This window comes from Barbus barbus (assembly GCF_936440315.1).
Source record: "Barbus barbus genome assembly, chromosome: 29".
NCBI classification, from domain to species: Eukaryota; Metazoa; Chordata; class Actinopteri; order Cypriniformes; family Cyprinidae; genus Barbus; species Barbus barbus.
The window spans coordinates 25,331,417-25,354,956 of record NC_136757.1 but is presented as its reverse complement, the minus strand read 5'-3'; the positions used below and the strand labels follow the sequence as shown (position 1 = coordinate 25,354,956).

The window sequence follows — 23,540 nt, the reverse complement described above, 5'->3', positions numbered from 1 at the left end:
CAACCATCTATAATAGAAATCACAAATCAATCAATTCTCTATGGATGAAAGCAAGTCTCAAGTTCTCACTGAATATCCTTTTTCACTCTGAAATACGTCACACTACAGAAGTAACACTGTAGCACACGCTGTTGACTTTGACCTGACGAAGTACAACATGAATCAAAGATGGATTGGAAGAAAATTATAATGGATTAGTCCATCAATGCACTTTAAATAGGGCTGTGCAATTAATCGAATTCGATTATCATGCACATCTAGTCAGTAAAGCAGGTTTCTTGATTAGAAGTAAATCGCCATCACCTGCTTTCAGATGGAGCGGCATTTACTACACAGAGCCGTAGTTCACTGACAAGCTAGGCAATATCACATTCATAATCAAAGGCGATTCATCTGCGATTATGAATGTGATATTGCCTAGCTTGTCAACTACAAATATTACCAAACACACTTATCCACATTTTCTACATTTCCCTTTCTCAATCAAGCAACGTCAAGAAGAAACCAAAAACCCAATATCTCTGTAACAGTCAGCGGTGGAAGACACAGAATGGTTAGTTCTTACCTTCTTGAGGTGGCCACTGCGAGTCCCCACGAACACCACTGAATGACCTCCGTAAGTGTACGCGGCCACGGACGCCATACCGTCAGCGCGGTCGTCAAACAGAGGAATGCCCTCAATGACCCTCAGTCCTCCGAGAGGCTGGTTCAGAACCAGGCCACAGAAATCATCACCAATCTGCTTGGGCTACGGGACGAAATGAGAAACAATGAAGCGTAATTAGTTAATATTCATAAAAAAAATTTGTTCATGTTTTAGGTATTAGTCATGTGTAAAGACAGGTCCAAAATCCTACATTGAAATTGGGATTGAAATAAAACAAAAATAAATAAAACAATTAGTAATTCAACTAATGATAAATTGAGATGAATACATGATATTTCAGATTCATACAAAAAATCTATATCTATATATATATATAATAATCATGATAATGTTAGTGAATCTGTTGCAGTGATTTAAAAAAGAAAAGAAAAAACCTATCAAAGCAAAACCAAAACAAATAATTAAGTTTTAAAAAAAACTTAAAAAGGCATAAAATTAATACCAAATAAATACAAAATATTAAAGATTCAGTTAAAACAACTAAAATTGATAGAATGATTTTAAAATAAAATAAAAAATTAAATAAATAAAAAATAAAGCAAAACAAAAAACTAAGTCCACGTGTCTTTCAAAAAACACGAAATAAAACCATTTTTAAATTAATACAAAAAAATTCAATTTAAGATTCAGTAAAAATGACTACATGATGGGGTTAGCAAAAAAAGTTAGTAAATAACATAAAATAAAATAAGAAATGTCCGCCTGACTCATTAATATAAAATAATTAATTATGGTGCTTTAAGGACCCTTAACAACAAATGCTGAGTAGTCCCATGTTATGCCATTTAGTAGCTCTTTGGGACATTAAAGTTCAATCAAAATACAAAAAGTAAAAAGTAATTTGTGGGCCAGATTTCTGTTTATACACTTAAATGTATTTACATATGACAAAAATAAAAAGACATCCACACAAGCAAACAAATACCCTGAAGACCCAACAACAGCTTTCTCCAGCTGTCGTCAAATCACAGCATCTCAGACAGGAAGTGCCAGCTAATAGATCAGACAGAGAAGAGCCACCCAAACAGAGACTGCGAAAGTGAGCCCATGGGGATCAGACCAGGGGCCGGCGCACACCGACCGGTGAGACATGACATCATCCTGCAATCTACCTCACTGTCAGTGCTTTATCACTTCACATGTGCTCTCTCCCGAAAGAAGCACCATTTACCCTCTGCGCGGCTCGGAAAAGCATTATTTCAGCCGCTTTTAATGGCTGTCCACTGACACAAAGGAGGAAAAACGACAAGAAAATCGCTGTATGTCATTTCTCCTTGAGGAAATGTCAGAAGAGTTATTCAAAAATCAATCGCGTTAACTAACATCTGACGTGATGATGTCATCGAGCACCAAACCTAGTCCCCCGGTTCATCCCGGAGGTGAACTATTGACTCATTACCAGGTTCTCGGAGCTCGACAGAAAACACAAAGCTATTTAATCTCGCTTCCTCTGGACCTCGGCATCCAACGCCACATAAAAAAGCCTCAGTAAAGTGCAACGAGAGGTCAGCTTAGTCTGCAGATGAATAACATCAGCTCCAACAGCAAGACTTTTCACGGCGGTAATGACGAACATGAAGGTGCAACAGCTGAATCTTTTGGCACCTTCAGCCCAAATTCTTCGAGACGTTGGGCGTCTTGAGAGCGTGCCGTTGAATGATGATTGAGAGGGTGATGTTGGTGTTGTTTTTGTGCGCACATATGAAGGGTAAATGTATTAAACGAATAACAGACACGCACGCTCTCATTATAAGGCGGAGGGCCGTTGCCATGCATGAGAAAGAGCTAATAATACCCCGGCAGCCGTGGCACTGAAATCAGGAGCAGATTTGCATCAGTCATGGGGAACCCTGTTGTTGCTCATAAAAACAACCACAGCCACTCCCCCCAAAGGAACGAGGTCATCAGCACTCGCCATCTTCGCCCCATCTGCTCTAGCCGGGCCGTGAGGTGTTGTGCTATTGTTCCCGGCGCAATTACAGCCGCGGACGCAAATTGCCCTCTCGTCTGGTTGTCCTCCAGGCAAGTAAGAGGGAAAAACAAACTCAGCCGGTTTGATAATGTTTTCGAGGGGGAAAACATTGCTACTGTAGCGTGAGGAGAGTTTACAAGCACAGTCACTAAATAACTACCAGACAACTAACATATCAAACAACATGCAGCAAAATGATTCAATATGTACGCTAGGGTTGGTTCAAAACCAAATTTTTGGCTTCAGTACCTAGAAATAAAAACTTTTGCTGAATATGCATGATACAACTGCATACTTACAACAATTACTGAACTAATACACATTAAATCTGTCATGTTTATGCAGAAAACAAACGTGTTAACAACTAGCTACTTATAAATGGCTTATGAATTAAAGGGGGTGCTGTTTCGTGCATTCAGAGTTATTTACACTGTTAAAGAGTTGGATTCTCATGCTAAGCATGTACACAGTTTCAAAAAAACGATTTGGAAGTATGAGAGTATTTCCGTGCCAAAAACCTTCCTTCCAGATTCGTATAAGTTACTGAAAGTTTTTTTTCAATCATGGCTCTTGCTGATGTAAACGAGGGTGGAACTCCTTATATGGGCATTTCTCCCGGAAGAACGCACCTGTGCGCGCATCGACGATTCCCAAAAGAACCCAGCATTACGTGAACAGTGGATGCCGTTTGTTTTTCGGGGCAGCAACGGAGTTTGAAAAGTGTGTTGACAAACGTTTTAGAAACAAGGCCCAGTTCGACGCTGGATTTGCACATCGTTTGATACTGAAATATGGAGCGGTCCCAGCTATAAAAGATCCCAGTTATGATTCAGAACTGCAGACGGTAAGTGAAATGGCATCAAATGTCTATGTTTTGTTGGCGATCGGCGCTCAAGTGCTCGTCACTCTTTAGTTCCGCCCACGGCGCGCCTCCAGAAGCTGGGCTTTTTTCGGAGATAATTGTAAAGCTGTTTCTTTCTTTTAAAAATATGATAAAACAAGACTTTTTGGAGATATGAAGGATGCAGTACTACTCTAAAGGTACTCAAGATTAACATGAGATTGGGTGAACCTGTGTATGTTATGTGCAAGTGCAAGTCTTTTCCAGTTGATTTGAAATAATTTCTTTGAATATTTGCAGTGCATAAGCATTACATATCATAATTTAGCAAATAAAATATCAACCATTAACTTGCTTTGCTCAAATAAGCACACATGAACATGAATAATGGCACAAAACCCCAAATTTGACAGCATAAACTTTCTTAAATGCCCTTTTTTACTTGGTCATGCATGCTCAGCATTTCTTGTAAGAATGTTCATGGAATCTGCATTGACCTTTGTAACACACTGAATATTAATATAAGTAATAATAGTCTATAAATTCCATAATCAATCAAAAGTGCATGTCTTGATGCATCCCTAATTGCCAATTTTAAATACGTGTTTTTTACCATGGTACTTTTTGGCGCCATCTCTACTGTTTGCTAATTAGCTTCAAAATTACAGGATGTTTAACCCCAAAGAAATTGATACCTATCCTTCGGACAGAGTTTAGGTAAACACTATTTAAAGGATTTGAGAATTGCAGAACAAGCCTACGGCTAAATAACATCGAATCATAAGTGTGATTTGTCACCTAATTAGAGGAGACAAATATTAAAGATTCATAAATAGAGCATCAAAGGGTTTTCAGAGGCAGGCCGTGTGTGGTACACTTGACTGGTTTAAAATGTCAGAGGCGTATTGATTTTGATGTCTAGCCATCACCTTCTTCATCTCGCACATAATAAGCTATTGCTTCCCACCCTGTCTGGTTTGAATAGATTTTTCATCAAAGATACATTACATCAGATTAAGATGTGTAATCATGTTAGACAGTTTCCCCAACACAGGCATTCCTGAAAAGTCTGCAACATGTCACAATTAGGTCAATGGGAATCATGTATAGCATCCACAAATTAGTTTTTCAGAAGCAACAATGAAAAAAAAAAAAAAAAACCAGACAACAGACCGAAGGTCTATTATTATGTGAGCACGGAAACCCTTGGGTACCTACTGTGACACGAATACATGTTTTAACAACATTATTTAAACAAGGAAGACATGTTCCTGGATCAACATTGGAATAACATTGCAATCAGTCAATAAGATTAGTTTAAGGACTTTAAAAAATATGGTCACACTTTATTTTAAGGTCCAGTTCTCACTATTAACTATGACTGTTGCCTCTAATTTCTAATTACTGATTATTAATAGTTAATAAGGTAGTTGTTATGTTTTAGTTTAGGTATTGGGGTGTAGAATTGGGGATGTAAAATATGTGCTTTATACGTACCAATAAACAGCCAATATACTAGTAATATGCATGCTAATAAGCAACCAGTTAATAGTCAGAATTATTCCCTATACTAAAATGTTACCAAAAATATTATTTCCCTCTGATTTTAGGACTTGGATTTAGGACATTTAAGCTCATAGTTAGGGTGAAGAGATGCACCAATGTTACAATTCTGGCAATATCAATAAGCCAAACATTATTTTAATTTGGCCACTTTTGTGAATCTATACTATGTGGGGGGAAAAAAAGAAAATAATTTTTTTCAGAGGAAAGAAAATGTATTACTCTATCACGAATCACGATAATTATAGTAAATGCAAAAAATATTCTTTAAGCAGACAGTTTAAATTAGATAGTGACATGCATTCTTAAAAGAGAAGTGCATGTCAAGAAATGGTGCACTCAAATGATTAAATATTTGCCATAATCTATTGCCATTCATTTAAATTAGTGCTAGATATAAGGCAAGGGTGTCCAAACTGGATCCTGAAGGGCCACTGTCCTGCAGAGTTTAGCTCCAACCCCAATTAAACACACCTGAATCAGCTAATCAAGCTCTTAGGCATGCTAGAAACTTTCAGACAAGTTTTTTGAGTCAAGTTGGAGCTAAACTGCAGGACAGTGGTCTTCCAGGATCCAGTTTGGACACCCCCTGATATAAGGTAATAAAAAAAATTAAATGGGCTGAAACTATAAAAAATCCAACATAGACAGATACAAATAAATTAATTAAAAATATACATATTGAGCGTTGTAGGTGCTGATGAATTGTGCATTGGAGCTTTCCCAATGACTATCTGAAAAGAGCGTGACTGTTCCATAAGAAGGTTGATAAAACAATGTTGATCCAAGAACCTGGAATCCAGGAATTTCTTGATGCTGAAACAACATTCCTGTCAAGCAAATATAGTCCTATATACCCCTAACCTTAATCCCAAAAGCCAGAAAGAAATAATAAATTGATAAGAATAAGAACATGCCTATTAATGCCAACCTCAACCCAACCCTAAGTGTAACCCTGAACCTACCCCAAAAATGTGATTGGTAGGTCAAGGAAAGCTCCCTACTTGGCAAAATTGTGATCACAAATACTTGCAATAAAACAGATTCAGAGCAAAAATGTATTCAAAGACTCACCGTATTAATACAAGGCAGTTCCTTGTTGAGCAACCATGGCAGAGACAGCTTTCCTTCCCCACGATAACACGACTTGATCCTCTCTCGCATGGCCAGGTTGATCTGGTGCAACGTGAAGAGGCACAGCACTGTTTCTCTTGGTGGGTTAGCCCTGTTCTTCTGACCCTGGGAGAAGATCACAAACAGGACATCCTCGTCCTCAGAGAGGCCGAGAGACTGGGCCAGAATCTTCCCAGGACGGTGTTTGTAGGCGGCTTGGACAAGTTGGTATTCCACACCATCCTTGGTGCACCCAAGTGGGAACTCGACATAGGAATAGAACTCAGTGTCATTGGAGCACATGCGGACGATTTTTGAGGTAAAGAACTTTTCGCCCGTCGCATCCACCTGGGTGAGCTGGGTATCCAGTTGCAAAGTGAGGAAATAGATGTACGTGCGGCTGGAGAACCCGTAAACGTAGTATATGTCGAATGCGGGATATTGAGACAGTGTGTCTGAAGGTATCTTGATTTGAGAGGACACAAACTCATCTTGGTAAACCAAGCTGAACATTTCCATTTTCTCCTCATCTGCCACCAGTTTACGGCTGGATAGGGTTGGGAAATACTCGGATTTGCCATCGATGGCGGCGCCGATGAAGAGGCGGCTGTCACCTTTCTTTTTCTTCTTCAAGTCTCCATCGTCATCACCCACCACAACTCCAGCCATCCCATCTGGCTCTTTGGCTCCCGAGAGGTAGTGTTCTTTACGGTGATGCGGTTCACCAAGCTTGAAGAGATCTTCCAGCCGCAGGAACTGGCACACGCCCTGCCAGATGCTTCCACAAGCCACCAGACGGTTGCCAGCGTAATCAACCAGAAGCAATTTGTTGACGTTGTCTATGGATTCCAGTTTCTGTGTGCATGGTCGTACGCTGGGGGGCGGGTAGCACTTGGCGTTGTCCTCCACGGGACCCGTCTGGTGCGAGCGCATTTCGGTCAGATTAGCGGAGAGCTTGTAGACTCGGTTTATCGCGCCAACGAACACCTCGCCAGTCTTGCGGTGCACGGTGAGGTGCGTGAGGCTCGTGTCTTTAACCCTGAAGCTCCCGGAGACTTCAGGGGGTTCAGTAGGAGTCATGGGAAACGCCATGTTGGTCCCGGTCAAAACAGAGACGGAAAATACCAGCAGCCACAAGGACCTCATGATTCCAAACCTTCTAATGTGGAGGGGGGAATGAGACAAAGCTCTTCCCTCAAGCGTATTCCAGGCTTTTTCTTCTTTTGCTGTCTTAGTGGTTCATGTCTACAATGAAAGAGGGAAAGAAGAAAAAACATTAGCTCGTTTGAAAATGGATTATGAAAGCAAAGCAATGTCTTATCTTTAAAAGATTAATTGCATTAAAGGGGTCATCATACTTTACAATTTCATTTTCTCCCCCAAGGCAATACTTTTTGCACAGAAAAACAGTCATAATTTAGTTTTCTGACCCACACTCTGACCCTTATAATCAAACAGCCTGTTTCTTGCCAGTATGTAATAGAGTACAATCCTTCAATAACAACCTCTTTCTAAAGCTGCAATACCTATAAGCAACACAAGTTTTGATCATACTAATAACAATGCATTTAGAAGCAAAACTATGTGTTTGTAAAATTGAGATTCTTTGGAAGGATATGCAACACGGCTAGAGCCATATAAAGCCACGAACACGTCTGGCAGATTTTCCCACATTTTACTGAGAATCCCTGAAGCTCAAACAATTGGCGTCATTAGCACCAAGATCTTGTATTCGATTCCCAGTGAAATGCATCAACTTGATAAACTTGATAAAATGTATACCTTGTCTGCCATAAAACGCATCCAACTTCCTCCGTACTACTTCACCGTGATTAGTAAGGCCAAGTTTCTGAACATCAAATCAGCATTGTTGGTGCGTAAATGTCAATAGCTATCTGTTGCACGTATTTATCTGTCTTGCAGACATGCACAAGAGGCGCTCTTGCAGACTCTTACCTGAAATTAAGCTTTGAGTTCTTGTAGAATAAACTTCTGTGTAACTGATAAATAACCGATCTTAAAACCCAACAATCAGAATTTCAGCACTTCTGCCTGAGACTCAATCCATCCCTGCCTGCTCTCCATTTGGAGGCATTAGTGACTCAGAGTGGACTGTGAGCCAGTGCGTGACAGCTGGGTGAGGGGATTTTGGGGGTATGTATCGATCGAGTGGCTTCTGTTGGTGCCAAGCCTTGTCACTCCCACTCCTTTCACTCAATGGATTGCTAATAAACCTTTATGGTCATTGCAAGCACTAATCCCAAGCGCATTTGTTAATTAGGAAGCAGCCCTTAACCAGACAGCAAGAACAGGGATGGGAATCGTAAGGAATTTAAAGATTCTGATTCAAGTGATTCTGTATGTTTAACAATTCTTTGTGATTTGGCGAAGAAAAGGATGGTCAATAGAGACAAATGTTGTCAAATGACGATTATTTTACATTTCAAAACAATAATGCAGGGTTCCCACACTTTGTGACATATACATTTCCATGACCTTTCCAAATAATTCTGATTACTAAATAAGAATATATAAAATTGATTCAAAGTGAGATCAATTAAATCACTAAAGTATCATTCTGGGAACATGTTTAACCAATGAATTGAACAGAATCAAATTTTGTGGTTACAATCAGACTGGCTTGAAAGTCAGTTTTCTGCAAAATAACAACTACATACAACTTATATTCATTTTCGAAACTCTATGGCTTTTCTAGGCCTGGAAAATGGAATATTAAAATTTCCTGATATAACCAGGTTTTCCTTGATTATGGAAACCCAAATAATGGTAAAGAAGAAATAAATTGTATACAATTACTTAATAAAATGTTAAAATGCATGTTTAATATATAAAAAATCTAAATATATAAACGGTTTTACAGACTGCACAAATTTATGAATCTCACACACTCCGTCCAGAGCCGTTAACCGAATGCCATGAAAATCATTCGCTTTTATTTAAAATAAAAAAGGAGTTAGTATTGAATAAGAACCTTTCTCAATTTTTAAACCTGAGCAAGACGTAAGATCACAGAGAGAAGACAGTAAGAACACAAAAAACGCAGCGAGAGGTTATAGCACCATTTCATTCGCTCTTGGAAAATTTAACACAAGCGGTTTGCAGATCAAACACATCGGCCGTTTGTTCAATCACTGCTTCCCCCCACTGGGCAGAACAGCAGGAATGAAAGAGGTCTGCATGGCTTCTGTTGTCTGTCTCCCTTTCTTTCTGCCTTTCTCCCTTTCCATAGAGAAGGGAAGGGTCGGGAAGGGCCACATTAAGCACACACAGGCGGAATAAGGCTTCACTTCAACCACAACCTAAGCACTACAGTTTTTCTGCATATGGTAGGACTAAAAAGTCTTGCTTCAATTTGTCTCTGGATAACATGTGCTCAAGCTACTGCCACATTTTTATTCAATAATACATCCCAATATTCAATTCTCATTATACTGTAGAGCTACTTTAGATATTTGTATCAATACTTTGACATGTTCAGTTAATGAAAAACAGGTTTTAAAATCACAATCTCCACAAATTTAAATAGCAAATGAAGTATTTACAACAGTTCAACTGAAACCCGCATGGTTAAAAAAAAAAAAAAAGTGCACCTCTGACAGATTCCTGTAATTTAACGTTGCGAACAATGCTGGAAAAAATCACTGCAGACTTCAGGTTCCTAAAATCCGAAATCCTTGCTCATTGTATTATAATGGCGTTTTGTAATACATTCCCTGATTTGCAGGAGAAGCTATTGAACAGTAATTTCATTAGCACTGTAGAAGCCGGCTGGTCCCAGTGAAAAAGCTGAATGCCTAAGCAGAATGTTTAACCAAGAAAAGACAGACAGAGAGAGATAGTCACATAAGCGTCAGGGGGTGTCTGCTCAGATCTAAGCATTACTGTACTTGTTAATAGCAAATTAGGCTGATTTGACAGTCTTTACAGTGTTTCTGGCTGTTTTCATAATGGTAAACACACGACGGGTGGCCATGGAGCTCTGAAAACGCTAAATAAATATCGAAATTAAATCATTCGCACTAAACTTCCCATCAAAACAGAGCAGAGATAAAGCAAACACATGCAAGTTGAGGAAAGCATTAGCGTCCATCAGCATTCTTAAGTGTCTAGGAGCTGGCGGAGTTGGCAAATCTGCACCGACCCAAAACAAATATTTATTTGAGAATGTGACAGACGGTTTGGGCGGTCTGCAATTTTTCATGCGCGTCTATATTTCTGACAAACGCCCCCCTGTGACCTTTCTGCTCATCCTCAACTGTAAACAAGAAGCCGGGTGGAATCCTGATGAGACGAGCAGCGCTGAGCCCATAAAACCACCAGCTTCACATGCCAGCGCGTGTTATTTTAAAGCACCCAGGTGAAATGGACTCATCTATTAGCCTTGTTTTTCAACACTAATTTTAGCTCACTGCTGCCCCTCTTCATCACTGGTGATTTAACACATCAGTCAGTTTGGTCACTTGCTGGAAAAATAATGGACGGTTTCAGATTGAGCCCTCGAGTCCAACGGCATGGTTAAAACTCGGGCAGAGAGGACGGCTTTGTGCGATACGAGAGCTCGTGGTAAGCGGTTCAGGAAAGAGAGAGAATCACACAATCACCTGACACGCTACAGTCGGGGTGAAGCAAGTGCCGTGAAATATCAATAACACAGAAAAGATTCATTATTTCCCTTCACAGGGAAAAAGTGAAACAAGACAAGTTCTAAAGCCGGTTTGCTGCGCTTTGACACATTCGCTAAATGATTTTAAATGACACAGGCAGGTAATTACCCATACAAATATTTACCATGGAAATCACAGTCTCTGTCAAAACAACTTAAAAAATTACCAATGGATAGAAAATATAGTGATACAAGGATCTAAACAAAACAAGGATCTTTTTTAAACAAAAAAAGCAATAATAATAGGTAAAAAATTTAACACTGCCATCTTAATTTAACACATAATCCTTCAGAAATCATTCTAATTTTCGGATTTGCTGTTAAAAAAAACATTTATTATTATGAGTAGAATTTTTTCATGTGTCTTTGATGAATAGAAAGTTCAGAAGAACAGCACTTATCTGAAATAGAAATCTTTGCAACATTAGAAATGTCTATATCATCACTTTTGAGCAATTTAAAGCATCCTTGCTAAATAAAAGGATAGTCGTGGTCTAATGGTTAGAGAGTCGGACTCGTAATCCAAAGGTTGTGGGTTTGAGTCCCCAGCCGGCAGGGATTGTAGGTGGGGGGAGTGAATGTCCAGCGCTCTCCACCCTCAATACCATGACTGAGGTGCCCATGAGCAAGGCACCGAACCCCCAACTGCTCCCCGGGCGCCGCAGCATAAATGGCTGCCCACTGCTGTTTGTGTGCACTTTGGATGGGTTAATTGCAGAGCACAAATTCCGGGTCACCATACTTGGCCGTATGTCACGTCACTTTTAAAAATATTAATTTCTATCATTCAATCATTTATTTCGATCTTATATTTACATTTAGCAGACGCTTTTATCCAAAGCGACTTTCAAGTTACAGTTTTTACATTTTATCAGCTCTTGCTTTCCCTGGGAATCGAACCCATGACCTTGACGTTGCTAGCGCCATGCTCTACTATTTGACAGACAATACACACACACAGAGAAGATGAGATAGATAGATAGATAGATAGATAGATAGATAGATAGATAGATAGATAGATAGATAGATAGATAGATAGATAGATAGATAGATAGATAGATAGATAGATAGATAGATAGATAGATAGATAGATAGATAGATAGATAGATAGATAGATAGATAGATAGATAGTAGGGCTGGGTATTGTGACCAATTCTGCGATTCGATTCTTATTTTTATGGTTTCGATTCGATTCGATATCGATTAGCTATCAATATTTCATTTAAAATGTTAGTTTTGCAGACATGGGATCCATATTTTCATATAAATGCTGGTAACTGAAACTCTCCTACTTAAGTTTATTACTGAAATACACATCTACATTAATAATAGGGTGCACACAGTTGTTTTTTTTAGTGGAGCAATTCGAAAGATGGTGACACCTTCAGGACGAGAGGTGAATATTCATATCCTCTTACATGAAGCACGCGCATTAAGAATCGATTCGGGGATTTCCCGAATCGATATCGTTGCGTTAAACTGAAGATCGATTAAAATCGGAGAATCTATATTTTTTACCCAGCCCTAATAGATAGATAGATATTACAATAGCAACCATGAAAACATGTATTGGAAAAAATGGTACATTTACTGAACATTATTACAGCGAGAGAGAGAGAGAGAGAGAGAGAGAGAGAGAGAGAGAAATAGATCACTAGTCCATCTAATCAAGGACTCACAACAGCATCCTCCACTCCTGTAATGAGGGTCAACAGCTCTTGATTAGAACGAAGACGATGGAAAGAAAAAAAATAAATAAATTGTTCTTTTCAGAGGATTGGACACATGATATCACACATGGATGAACCCACACTGAGACCCATCAGGCCGACAGAGAAGCATAAACACCTCAAATAAACTTCATAATGCTGCTGCCTCATCCGCTTCAATCATCGTGCCTGTGGTAATCAGGGGTGTTTGCTGAATCAGAAATGCATAAATATAAATCCGTTATTCTTCCGTCTCCATTTTCTATGTAAAATAACACCCCGAGCACAAATGGTAAAATGCAAATGTATACAACTGTATGATCTGTAAAGCTGAAAAATTAAACAATAAGTAATTTAAGTTTAATAAAAATAATCATTATTATTACATAAACTGTTATTATTAAATACATATTTATTTATATAAAATAAATATTAGATTTAATAGTTTTATGTAATATAGCAACATATAATAAAATAAGATATTATATAAGATTTTCTAAAATGATAATAATTTCATATTAAATTATATATTTAAATAACGCTAAAATATTAACAACTATGGCAAAAAGCACTCATGATGCATGACACTAAAATCTGACACATGCAGACCAATTAAAAACAGCATAGAAGTGACTAAATCTCCTAAATCCAACTCAGACTTAATTACAAACATTAATCAATCTCTGATAGATTAATGTGCAATGCTATAGAAATAATCAATATATTGATTTCTAAATCCACTTTGACCTTGTCTGTTCAATGCTTTCATCTGCCAAAGTAGCAATGTCTTTCAATGATCTTCAGAAGGACTTTTCTCAGCAAATATTGATATATGTGATTAATTGTGATTTCATTTGACAAATTAACTGGCTTATCGTGTAATTAGCTCAATTAGGGGTTTTAATTGATTGACAACCCAAATATAAAACAAAACCATTGTCGGAAATGGCTTTATACTAATGCGAACTGTTCAAACATTCTTCCCATGCCTTTTTCTCTCTACAAAAATATTGTATCAAATGAAAAAAGAGCAAAGTAAAATAAAACCCCAAGTCATTTGATATAACTGAGAGAGCTCGAGGCCAATATCATATGCTGTATCTGTTGGCAAGACGCTGCCGTGGCTCTGTCCTCGACTGCCCACAATATTGAGTCAACAAAGGGCCAGAACCTCCATACATTCAATCCCCAAAATAATTCAGCTTCACATATATAGTGCACTTTTCTTCGGAGGGTCACAACCCTGAGCATTATGAGCTCTCCGGGTCACAGAAGGTGGCTGAGGAACCTCCACGTGTCCGATTATTTCCTCTTTTTGTGGTTTTAGTTTCTCATCCTGTTGGAGGCCGGGGTCAAAAATTGTGTTTATGTTCTCTCTTTCACTCATGAAATGATTGTCTATGTGGAAACAAAACATAGCAAACACACACTGAAATAAATTTGATGTAGAAATAAATTTCACTCAGAAATTGCTCACAGAAATTATTACACAGAAACTATTCCAATAATCACTAAAACATTTTATAGTAGCACTAATGATATGATAAAAGTGCAAAAGTAACTACAGGGTAAGTAACTACAGTCAAAAGTAACTACAGGGCTCGCAAAATCGCTAGCCCGACGTCCCGGGGCTATTGTGTTTTCCAGTCGGGCTACCAAAATATATCACTGCCCTGCCCGACGGGCTACCTTAAATACAGGGCTCCCACGCGGTGTAATAATGTGCCTCGCGCACACAAAAATTAGTTGGGAATCCAGTAAAAGTGAAAGAATAGCAATGATCGGGCAAATCGCTATAGAGCTGATGTCACGGTTTACAGGTTTCATAGAAAGAGAACGATGTGCACCAAATGAGTCGCTGTAGAAACTCAATACTTCAATGGTTGAAGTGCGCTCAACACGAGAGACAACGCAAACGCAATGACGTGAAATAAAACGTCCTCATGTATTAAAGAAGAGTGGCTTGATTAAGTGCTGGAAATAACGGAGGATGGGTAACAAAACTCTGAAACATGTACAGTCACACACAAGAGTATTGTACAAACTGTACTTCATAATGATGTTTAGACAGCTATAGAAGAATTCATATGCTCACTTTTTTTATATATTTAACTTACAGATCTCAGCTTAAGTTTTGCTTAAGTTTGTATTCTATTCTATTAGTTTAAATAGTTTGTTTTGATAATATATTATGTTAGGGCTATATTATAATTGTATTAAATATTAAATATATTATAGTCTCTTGCTCATCAAGGCTGTATTCATTTCAAAAATACAGAAAAAACTGTGATATTGCAATTTCTAATAATGGTTTCCTATTTTAATACCTATACTTTAAAATAGCATTTATTTCTGTGATTAAAGCTGGATTTTCAGCATCATTCCTCCAGCCTTCAGTGTCCCATGATCCTTCAGAAATCATTGTAATATGCTGATTTATTATCAATGTTGAAACTGTTGTGCTGCTTCATATTTTGTTGGAACCCGTGTTACTTTTTTCTTTGATTCTTTGATTAATAAAAAGTTTAAAAGAACAGCATTTATTCAAAATAGAAATATTTTCTAACAATAGAAGTCTTAAGTATCAATTTTATCCATTTAACACATTCTTGCTGAATAAATTGTATTTAACTTTCTTTAAACTTTTTAAAAGTATCAAACGTTTTAATATTTATATTGTAACACAAAATCTCTATTTTGGCTAAACACTGTTCTTTTTCACTTTTTTTTTTTTTTTTTTAATATCACAGGTCCCAAAAAAATACAGCATAAAAAAATAAAATAAAAAAGCAGTACAAATGTTTCCAACATTGATTAAAAATCAGCATATTAGAATGATTTCTAAAGAATCACGTGACACTTTGCTTCACAGGAATTAATTACATTTTAAAGTATATTAAAATAGAAAACATTTATTTTAAATTGCAATAATATTTCACAATATTATTTTGTGAAATAATATTCAGTATTTTTTATCAAATAGATACAGCCTTGATGAGCATAAGAAACTTCTTTAAAAAACTTTAATGATCCAAACTTTTGAACTGCAGTAAAAATGTTTTCTCAGGTAACCTAAAATGTACATCATTTGGTTACATCAAGGGTCAAATCAAATATAAATAGCACATTAAATTTAAAAGTTACACACTTTATTTGTGTGCGCTGTACAGGTCTGGTATAAAGAATGCCCGAATGTCCGCCCAATAGAGAAAAAAAAAAAATTAGAGGCGGGTCCTTAAATTTGATACAACTAAATTAAAGCGTTTTTAAGGCCTTAGACAGTTTTAAATACATTAAATGGTATAAGAAATAATTTTTCAAATTGCCTTAAATAGATTTTTAAGAATTCTGCAGATACCTTGTAAATAGTCAAATAAAACTCTTTCCTTGATATTTGTGTATTGAAAATGTTTTTGATTGACATTTATGGTCTTTATTTAATTTGAGCTAGTTAAATTAATTTTCGGGCTACCAGAATCTGAAGAGTACCTGCCCGAAGGGCTACCAGGGATTTAGAAATTTTGCGAGCCCTGAACTAGAACTAGATTTACTAACTTATTAACCAAAGTCAAAAGAGGCCAACCTCAAATTTCTACGATATTATGGTCCCTAAATATAACTCATGTCACTCATTTGACTTTTTAATAGTCTGCCAGGAGCAAATCTGCCAGGAGCAAATCATAAATATAAAAAGTTACAGATATTATTAAGGGTAGGAAATATTACATTTTGAATGGAAAAAAAGAGATTGCGATGGATAAATGTGCAATCTGTTTAATAGTCTTTGACATCTAATAATTTAACACAAATGTTAAAGACGTTTTTTAATATTTGTCAGCTGAAGTGTCAATTCAGGTACACAACATTAAAACCCATTTAAACGACAAGTGTCAGCCTTGTTTTCATTCACAAAATATTAAATATGACGTCTAGTCTGACTAGGCACTTTCTATCTAATTAAATTGAAAAACTTAACTTCAGTTGCTGGCTTAAATTTGTGATTTATTTTATTTTATTGACTTTTGAATCTCATATAACTTAAAAAAATGGAGTTGAAATTGCTTTTTGATGAGTTCAAGTAATAGAAAAACATGTTTCCATGACGTTTGACTAGGCCTATATCATTTTTACAATAGCAAAATCTGAATCAGTGACCAGTCACCCAACACAAAACAATAGGAATATAAATTGAATCAGAGATAAATTATTAATATTTAGAAGTAAATTCCTACTTAAATCACAGCAACACTACAAACAGTGGCATCTGAATCCTCATATTAAACTCACCATGATAATTTAGTTATTACTGTGATCACCACAAGCTCATAAGACCTCCACACACTACTAATCAAACAACAAGACGTTTACGCCATCTTTAGTATTTCGAACTAAACATTAAACCTTAATCCAATATAACAAGACAAATCCACCAGCATAAACCATTGCGAAGGCAGGAGGCAGAGAGAGAGAGAGAGAGAGAGAGAGAGAGAGAGAGAGAGAGAGAGAGAGAGAGCGAGAGAGTTTGAGCTATTGTTCAGTGATTAGCACCAGCCGTGTCTCCACATGGCAGTTGTACTCACGGCTTACTCACAGGACGAAAGCACAACGCTGCCGTTTTATTTCACACTCAAGGATATACAGAGCCGCTTGCTGACATCACAAGGCCGGAGTACGCAGGACAGTAGCCTTGCTCTGAGGCGAGCGAATCAGAGAGCAAATTTACAGTTGAGATTTATCCTCAGGTGCTCGGCCGGCGGTAATCAAACAGACAACTAAATAGCATGTGCCCTGATGAAAGAGGGCAGAGGGCGACGGCGGCTGCGTTGATATAGAGATGATCACAGCCGGCACAAGGTCAGCAGAACTGTGCTTCCATTGACGAGGACGGGTTATTCATAAACCAGCACTGATCTCATCAATGCAACATCATCTAATAATGCAGCAAGAAAAAAAAAACACTATACTTATGGCTGAAACACATTGAGCAGCCTTGCTTTGAATTCATTGGGCGTTTGTTTCAGTCCTGGGGGTGAAACATGTGGCCTATAATTCATCTACACATGTACGTGACCAGAAACGCCAGGTAACTTGTGATGCTTATCGGTTCTATGTAGTAGAGCCATAACAGCAGACAGTTGTCTCTCCGCTTACAAACAACTTTCTATTTTTACATCAGTGGCCAATTTGTCAGTTAATGCACTGATTGAATTTATTTATGGAGGTATTTCCAGCCCAAATCAATCCATTTAGGTTCGCTACACTGCAGTTTCATCTATCCTAAAGAAAATTTAATTTCACATAGAAGCCAATCGAGCAAAACACATCGAATCTATATGGAATCTCTATTATTGTTCAGTCTCCAAATAAATCACATTACAAAAGAAAATGCAAAACTACTGGAAATACATAAACATTGAGTGATTATACATATATCCATCTATTAAAAAATACTGTATATATATATATATAGAGAGAGAGAGAGAGAGAGAGAGAGAGAGAGAGATGAACAGATAGACGAATAGTTAGCTAGACAGTATGTATACATACACAAATATATATATATATATATATATATAGCCTGTATATAAAATCTAAATTAAATGTACAAATACATTTATAAAATTTTATAATAATATTTAATAAAATAAAAATGGATAATAATATTGATATTATTATTATTTATAATGTTACAACTTAAACTCCATACAAATCATATGTATTATTTTAATATATAGCTTTAGATCACGCGCTTATATTATTTTCATTTCCACATGCAGAGCAAATATTATTTCCCCAAAGCATATGTTCCGATATAGAGATTGTTTTCGGTTATGTGTCGGTTACGCGTTTTGCTCGGTTCCCTCCTCCACAGCACCGAGGATCCTCCAGCGGAGCTCGTGCTAATCTCAGCCCGGGTGAGAGCATCCCTGATCCGGCTACTGCTGACAGCCACAGCCCCTCTCCTCTCCACCCAGACATGGATCAAAGTGGCACCCAAGGATTTGAATGATCAGATTTGGTACAAACCCATCAATTGCATCTTATAGCGGGGATCCCAACCCATCAATTAGCCATGCAAGGAAATAAACGAAATCAATGGGCAAATTTAAGCAATACATTTGATTTTAGTTTAGGCTTTAATGGGAGGAACACCATTTGGGTCATTTGCCTAGAGGAAAACAATATTTTAGTCATGTGACTGTTACAGATGTGACAGCCAAACAGATTGAGTGCACGATATCACCTTTTGCCTAGTATCTATTCATTCTGCCGGTTAATTAACTAAAACAAAGCTTTTTTTCTTTAATTACGACCCCTGATTGTGGTCTGTACTGTTTATCCAAAGCAACTTTCCATCTGAAATGTCAATATGCATGTGTTAGATCCATGCACAACCACCAACAGACAAGACTGGAATAATTATTCATTGTGTATTAGCTACTAAAAAAAACAGTCAAGTCATTTCAATGCATTTCTTAATGCACAACACAAATGCACGGATTTTTTTTTTACCTCTTTTAGCTAAACACTGCTTTAAATGCCTCCTTTGTTCTTGCTGGCTTTATTGACCACATCCATCAGGATCATTTCCACACAGTAGTTTAACCATCTATCCTCTCATTTAAGAGATCGCGTTGTTTTTTGTGGTAAAAGAAGCACGCGTTACATCTCCGGATCATGCATTCACGATTTCGCTACAATAAAGCCATGCATCAGAATGAATCGTTCGCGCGAATGTTTGTGTATCACTCGTACCTGTGTTCAAAGTGCAACAGTTACATCCACAGTTGGGTTTTGTAGAGCCTCTCTGTGCGTATCGCAGGCGGATTCGGAGATATAGCTTTATTTTCTAGTGCAAACGCCCGTATGAAGCCGTAAATGCGCTCAACGCGTCGATGGCATGGTATTCTCCAGTCCGTACCTCAAGAAAGCGTCGCGCTTTACTTCAGAAGCGTGGAGTCGCAGCTATCGCTTTAAAATGGAGCGTACCATTCGGACGGTAGGGGAGAGGCTAGACTCGTATGTAAATCGTATGTGTTTTGAAGGGATTTAGAATAACTGAGTCACAGAAAGATTGCATTTTATTTTAATTTAATCTGAAGAAAGAGAGGAATGTCTGATCATAATTTAAGAATCGCGTAAATGTTTTTACAGTGTTGTTGTCAATCATCCCTGTCATAATGAATGGCATCATCCCGCCCTTCATCTAGGATTCTCTAGCAACCCAGATGTTGAGTAGACTGTAAAAACAGACGGATATGTCTGGATTACAACAATTAAGGTCATGATTCTGGGAGATGAGAAATTGGTTGCATCTTTGGCTAATAAATACAAACTAATCATTTCATCTTCCAGTCAACAAATATGAATATATCACCCAAAAAAGAAGATACCACCCTGAAAAGATTCATTTCACTTCCCAGTTCTGTTCTTATGAAATCAAATTTGGACTTTTGTGGTTTTGAATCTATGTTTGTTAGTTTTAGAGTCATCTATATGCTAGCGTTCTACCAAAAGTTTGCCAAATATTTTTATGCATATTAATTCTCTTATGGGAAAACGAATCAAAACTATTGATTAATGTCACACTTACCAGCATATGCAAAATTTTAACTAATCGAATTCAATCTAGAATGAAAAGGTCCCTCTTTTTAATGTCGCATTACATGTAGCAATATATTTTATTTTTGTACCCATATGGAATTTTTTCTGGCCCAAATATATTTTAAATATATGCTAAATATATGTTGTAAGCAGTTGAGTTCAGTCAAATGCATTTTTGAAATTAAAAATATATTTCGTTTTAACTTCGTATGTGTGCGTGTGTATATATATATATATATATATATATATATATATATATTACTATTATTATTATTATTATTTTCAACAAATTTTTTCAAAAATATACAAAACAAATGGGCAAACTATATTGGCAGAAAATATATTTATTTAAATATGTTTCAGATATTTTGTATATTTTTAAATATATAAAAAATATGTTTAGTTTTTAATTAACATAATAACAACTTAAAATAGTTATTTAATATTTGAATTGTTTCTTCTGACAGCAGCAAGATTAAACAGAGAGCAAATTGAGACTTCTGCTCAAGTCTTCTGCATCTCAGTTGTTTCTTATGCGAAAAAGACCTCTGTAATCTCACAAGTGTCCTCCAGAGTTTCAAAAGAGCTTAACAGTGTCTCAAACTGTGCTTAGATTTGCCAGTCTGCGATCAAAAGTTCAACAATGAACGATATGATCCTGAAGCCAAATGATCTGAGCTGTGCGAAAATGTGTTGTTTCAATGTGAAAATGTTTCAAGAGCTTCTGAGACAAAAGCTGATACCTCAATGAAGCGTAACAGAGATCTCCAACAAGCCTCCTGAGCTATAATAAAGCATCATCTGAGCATTAAAACATTCTTCTGGGAGCTCCTAACCAGGTCAAAAGTGTTCAAGCGTCAGATTTGCTCTTTGATCTTCTACAACTCTTTGATTCTGCAAGTAAAATGTTTCATAGAGGTCACGTGGCAGAGGTCAGAATAGATTCACTATAAGCAAATGCATTCTGGGTGTCTTATCCCTGCTAAAAAAAACAACAATAGAAGCCCAATAGAAACCATCACAGAAATTCCAATGGTTTCCATTAAAATACCATTATAAACCATTAGCTTTTTCCAGTAAAACCATTACAAAATTCCTTTTTGTAGTGTGTTTTGGGCATTTTTCCAATAGGATTTAACATCCCACCAATAGAATCCATTATATACCAGTAGACACCATTATAGTTTCCATTAAAACCAATACAATTCCCATTATAACCATTAAATCCATTACATTTTCTATTGTGTTTTGGGCAGGGTTCTATTGTTTTTTTCAGCAGTGGTTCTGAGTGTTATTTTTTGACTTGCTTGCGCAGGCAGGAGATCTGTCCTTCGCTGTTTGCTTTTAATGAAGTTTGATGTAATCTGTGAACAAAAAGCCATGCAATTCAGTTATTCAAGACATGTGGCCCAGTAAATGGCTGTTTAGGGAAAATGACACTCCACGGTAAACAAACACCAAAAATCGCCTCATTTTGGGATGTGATCGCCTCATCCATGCCTATGGCATTTCAATTGTAAGAGCTAATAGTCTTCAGAATGACTTCACTAATATGCGTTTTACAACCTCTGACTCCAGAGGGGGAAATTTCAAGCAGTTCCCAGAAAAATAAGTTTCAAATCTCAGATGCGAAGACGAAGTTCTAATCCAGTGACAGTGACATGTGGCCAAGTATGGTGACCCATACTCGGAATTTGTGCTCTGCATTTAACCCATCCAAAGTGCATACACACAGCAGTGAACACACACACACCGTGAACACACACCCGGAGCAGTGGGCAGTCATTTATGCTGCAGCGCCCGGGGAGCAGTTGGGGGTTCGGTGTCTTGCTCGTGGTATTGAGAGAGGGCTGGACATTCACTCCCCCCACCTACAATCCCTGCCGGACCTGAGACTCGAACCCACGACCTTTGGGTTACAAGCCCAACTCTCTATCCATTAGGCCACGACTGCCCCTAATACTCACCAATAAGTACAGCGACTAAAAATCCAGTTAGTATCTAAATGCTGAAACTACCGAGATCCCAAAATAACCCGAGAGCGGTTGGGTGGGATGGTAACGTTTGACTTCCCTGCTCTCCCCCTGTGATCCAGGCAGTGTTTGTGCTTGGCACGTTCTGACCAACCCTGTTCTTTTCCTCTGTAATTGTGAGCATCTGTAATTGAAGCCACTTGAGCCCAGCAGCCGTAGTCGTTGGTTCTTCAACCACATCGGGGTTTTGGAGGATGGTGCTGCTCGGTGCCGCTGTGCACATGCAGCGGGCCAACAAGACGGGTTGGAAAATGCAGGAAAATGTGGGAGGAAACTTCCGGGGCTGATGAAAGAGTGTGGTTTGTCCTTGCAAACATAAACCTCATCAGAGCTAAACACTGTCACATCCCAAAAAACTGGAAATTCAATGCTCATTCCTAAAGGACGATATTGCATGGGTGCGTTTGTACGGAGGACCGTTGGTTTCATTGTGAAATCAGTTTTATAAACAAGTTTTTATCTACTAAGAGCGTCACTGATGTGATTCAGATTCCAAAGTTCAATCATGTTGAGTTACGACTGGTTTTCATGGAAAAGTACACAAGATGTGCTTACAATCAAACTCTGAAATGTATTAATCTTGTGATTTAAGTTCCCATGTTCAGTCACCTTCAGTTGTGACTAGTTTTGCTAACAAAAAAGAAGTGTCTGTCATACAAAAAAAGTAATAAAATATGCTTAAAATCAATCTCTGAAATGTAAAATTATGTGATTCAGGTTCCCAAGTTCAATCATCTTCAGTTGTGACTGGTTTTGCTTAGTGTTTGTCATACAAAAGTACCCACTGAAATCAAACTCTGAAGTGTATTAATGTTACAGTTTTCAAGTTTGAGAACATGTCACGCAATCTGTTTATGTTGGCATTGGCTTAATTTGACTTGCAACTAACAAATGACAAACAAAACACTGCAAAGTTTGAGTTGACACAAAGCTTGTGATACAACTACAAAAAAGCATATTCCTCCCTTTATGAGGTTAAAGAAATACCAAAAAATTCATTTTGCCGAAAAATGACTCACTCTCTGGCCATTCAATATGTAGATGGGTTTGTTTCTTCACCAGAACAGATTTGGAGAAATGTAGCATTGAATCACTTGCTCACCAATGGATCCTCTGCAGTGAATGGGTGCCGTCAGAATGCGAGTCCAATCCAGTCCATCAATTAACATCTTGTGAAGTAAAAAGCTGCTTGTTTTTCAAGCCATTGCTTTAAGGATATTGCTTTCTCCAGTGAAAAAATAATCTAATCTGAATCAGGTGAGAAAAATGCACAGATAAAGTACTGTTTACAAGAACAGTCCAAAATACATGAATGGATTTTGGAGAACAGGAGACTTTTTCACTGGAGAAAGT

At 37.5% G+C, this 23,540-nt stretch overlaps 1 protein-coding gene across 1 annotated transcript in view; it reads right to left on the bottom strand.

Moving 5' to 3' along the window:
* Window positions 1–19,444, bottom strand: part of LOC306848996 (plexin A3-like) — a 172,712-nt gene extending 153,268 nt beyond the window's left edge. The window contains exons 1-3 of the mRNA XM_079383806.1: window positions 19,306–19,444; window positions 6,118–7,401; window positions 566–748 (exon numbers count right to left, since the gene is read on the bottom strand). Coding sequence (XP_079239932.1) covers window positions 566–748; window positions 6,118–7,302 — 1,368 coding nt within the window. The 5' untranslated portion in view covers window positions 7,303–7,401; window positions 19,306–19,444. The remainder of the gene's footprint in view (window positions 1–565; window positions 749–6,117; window positions 7,402–19,305) is intronic.
* Window positions 19,445–23,540: the final 4,096 nt, after the last annotated feature.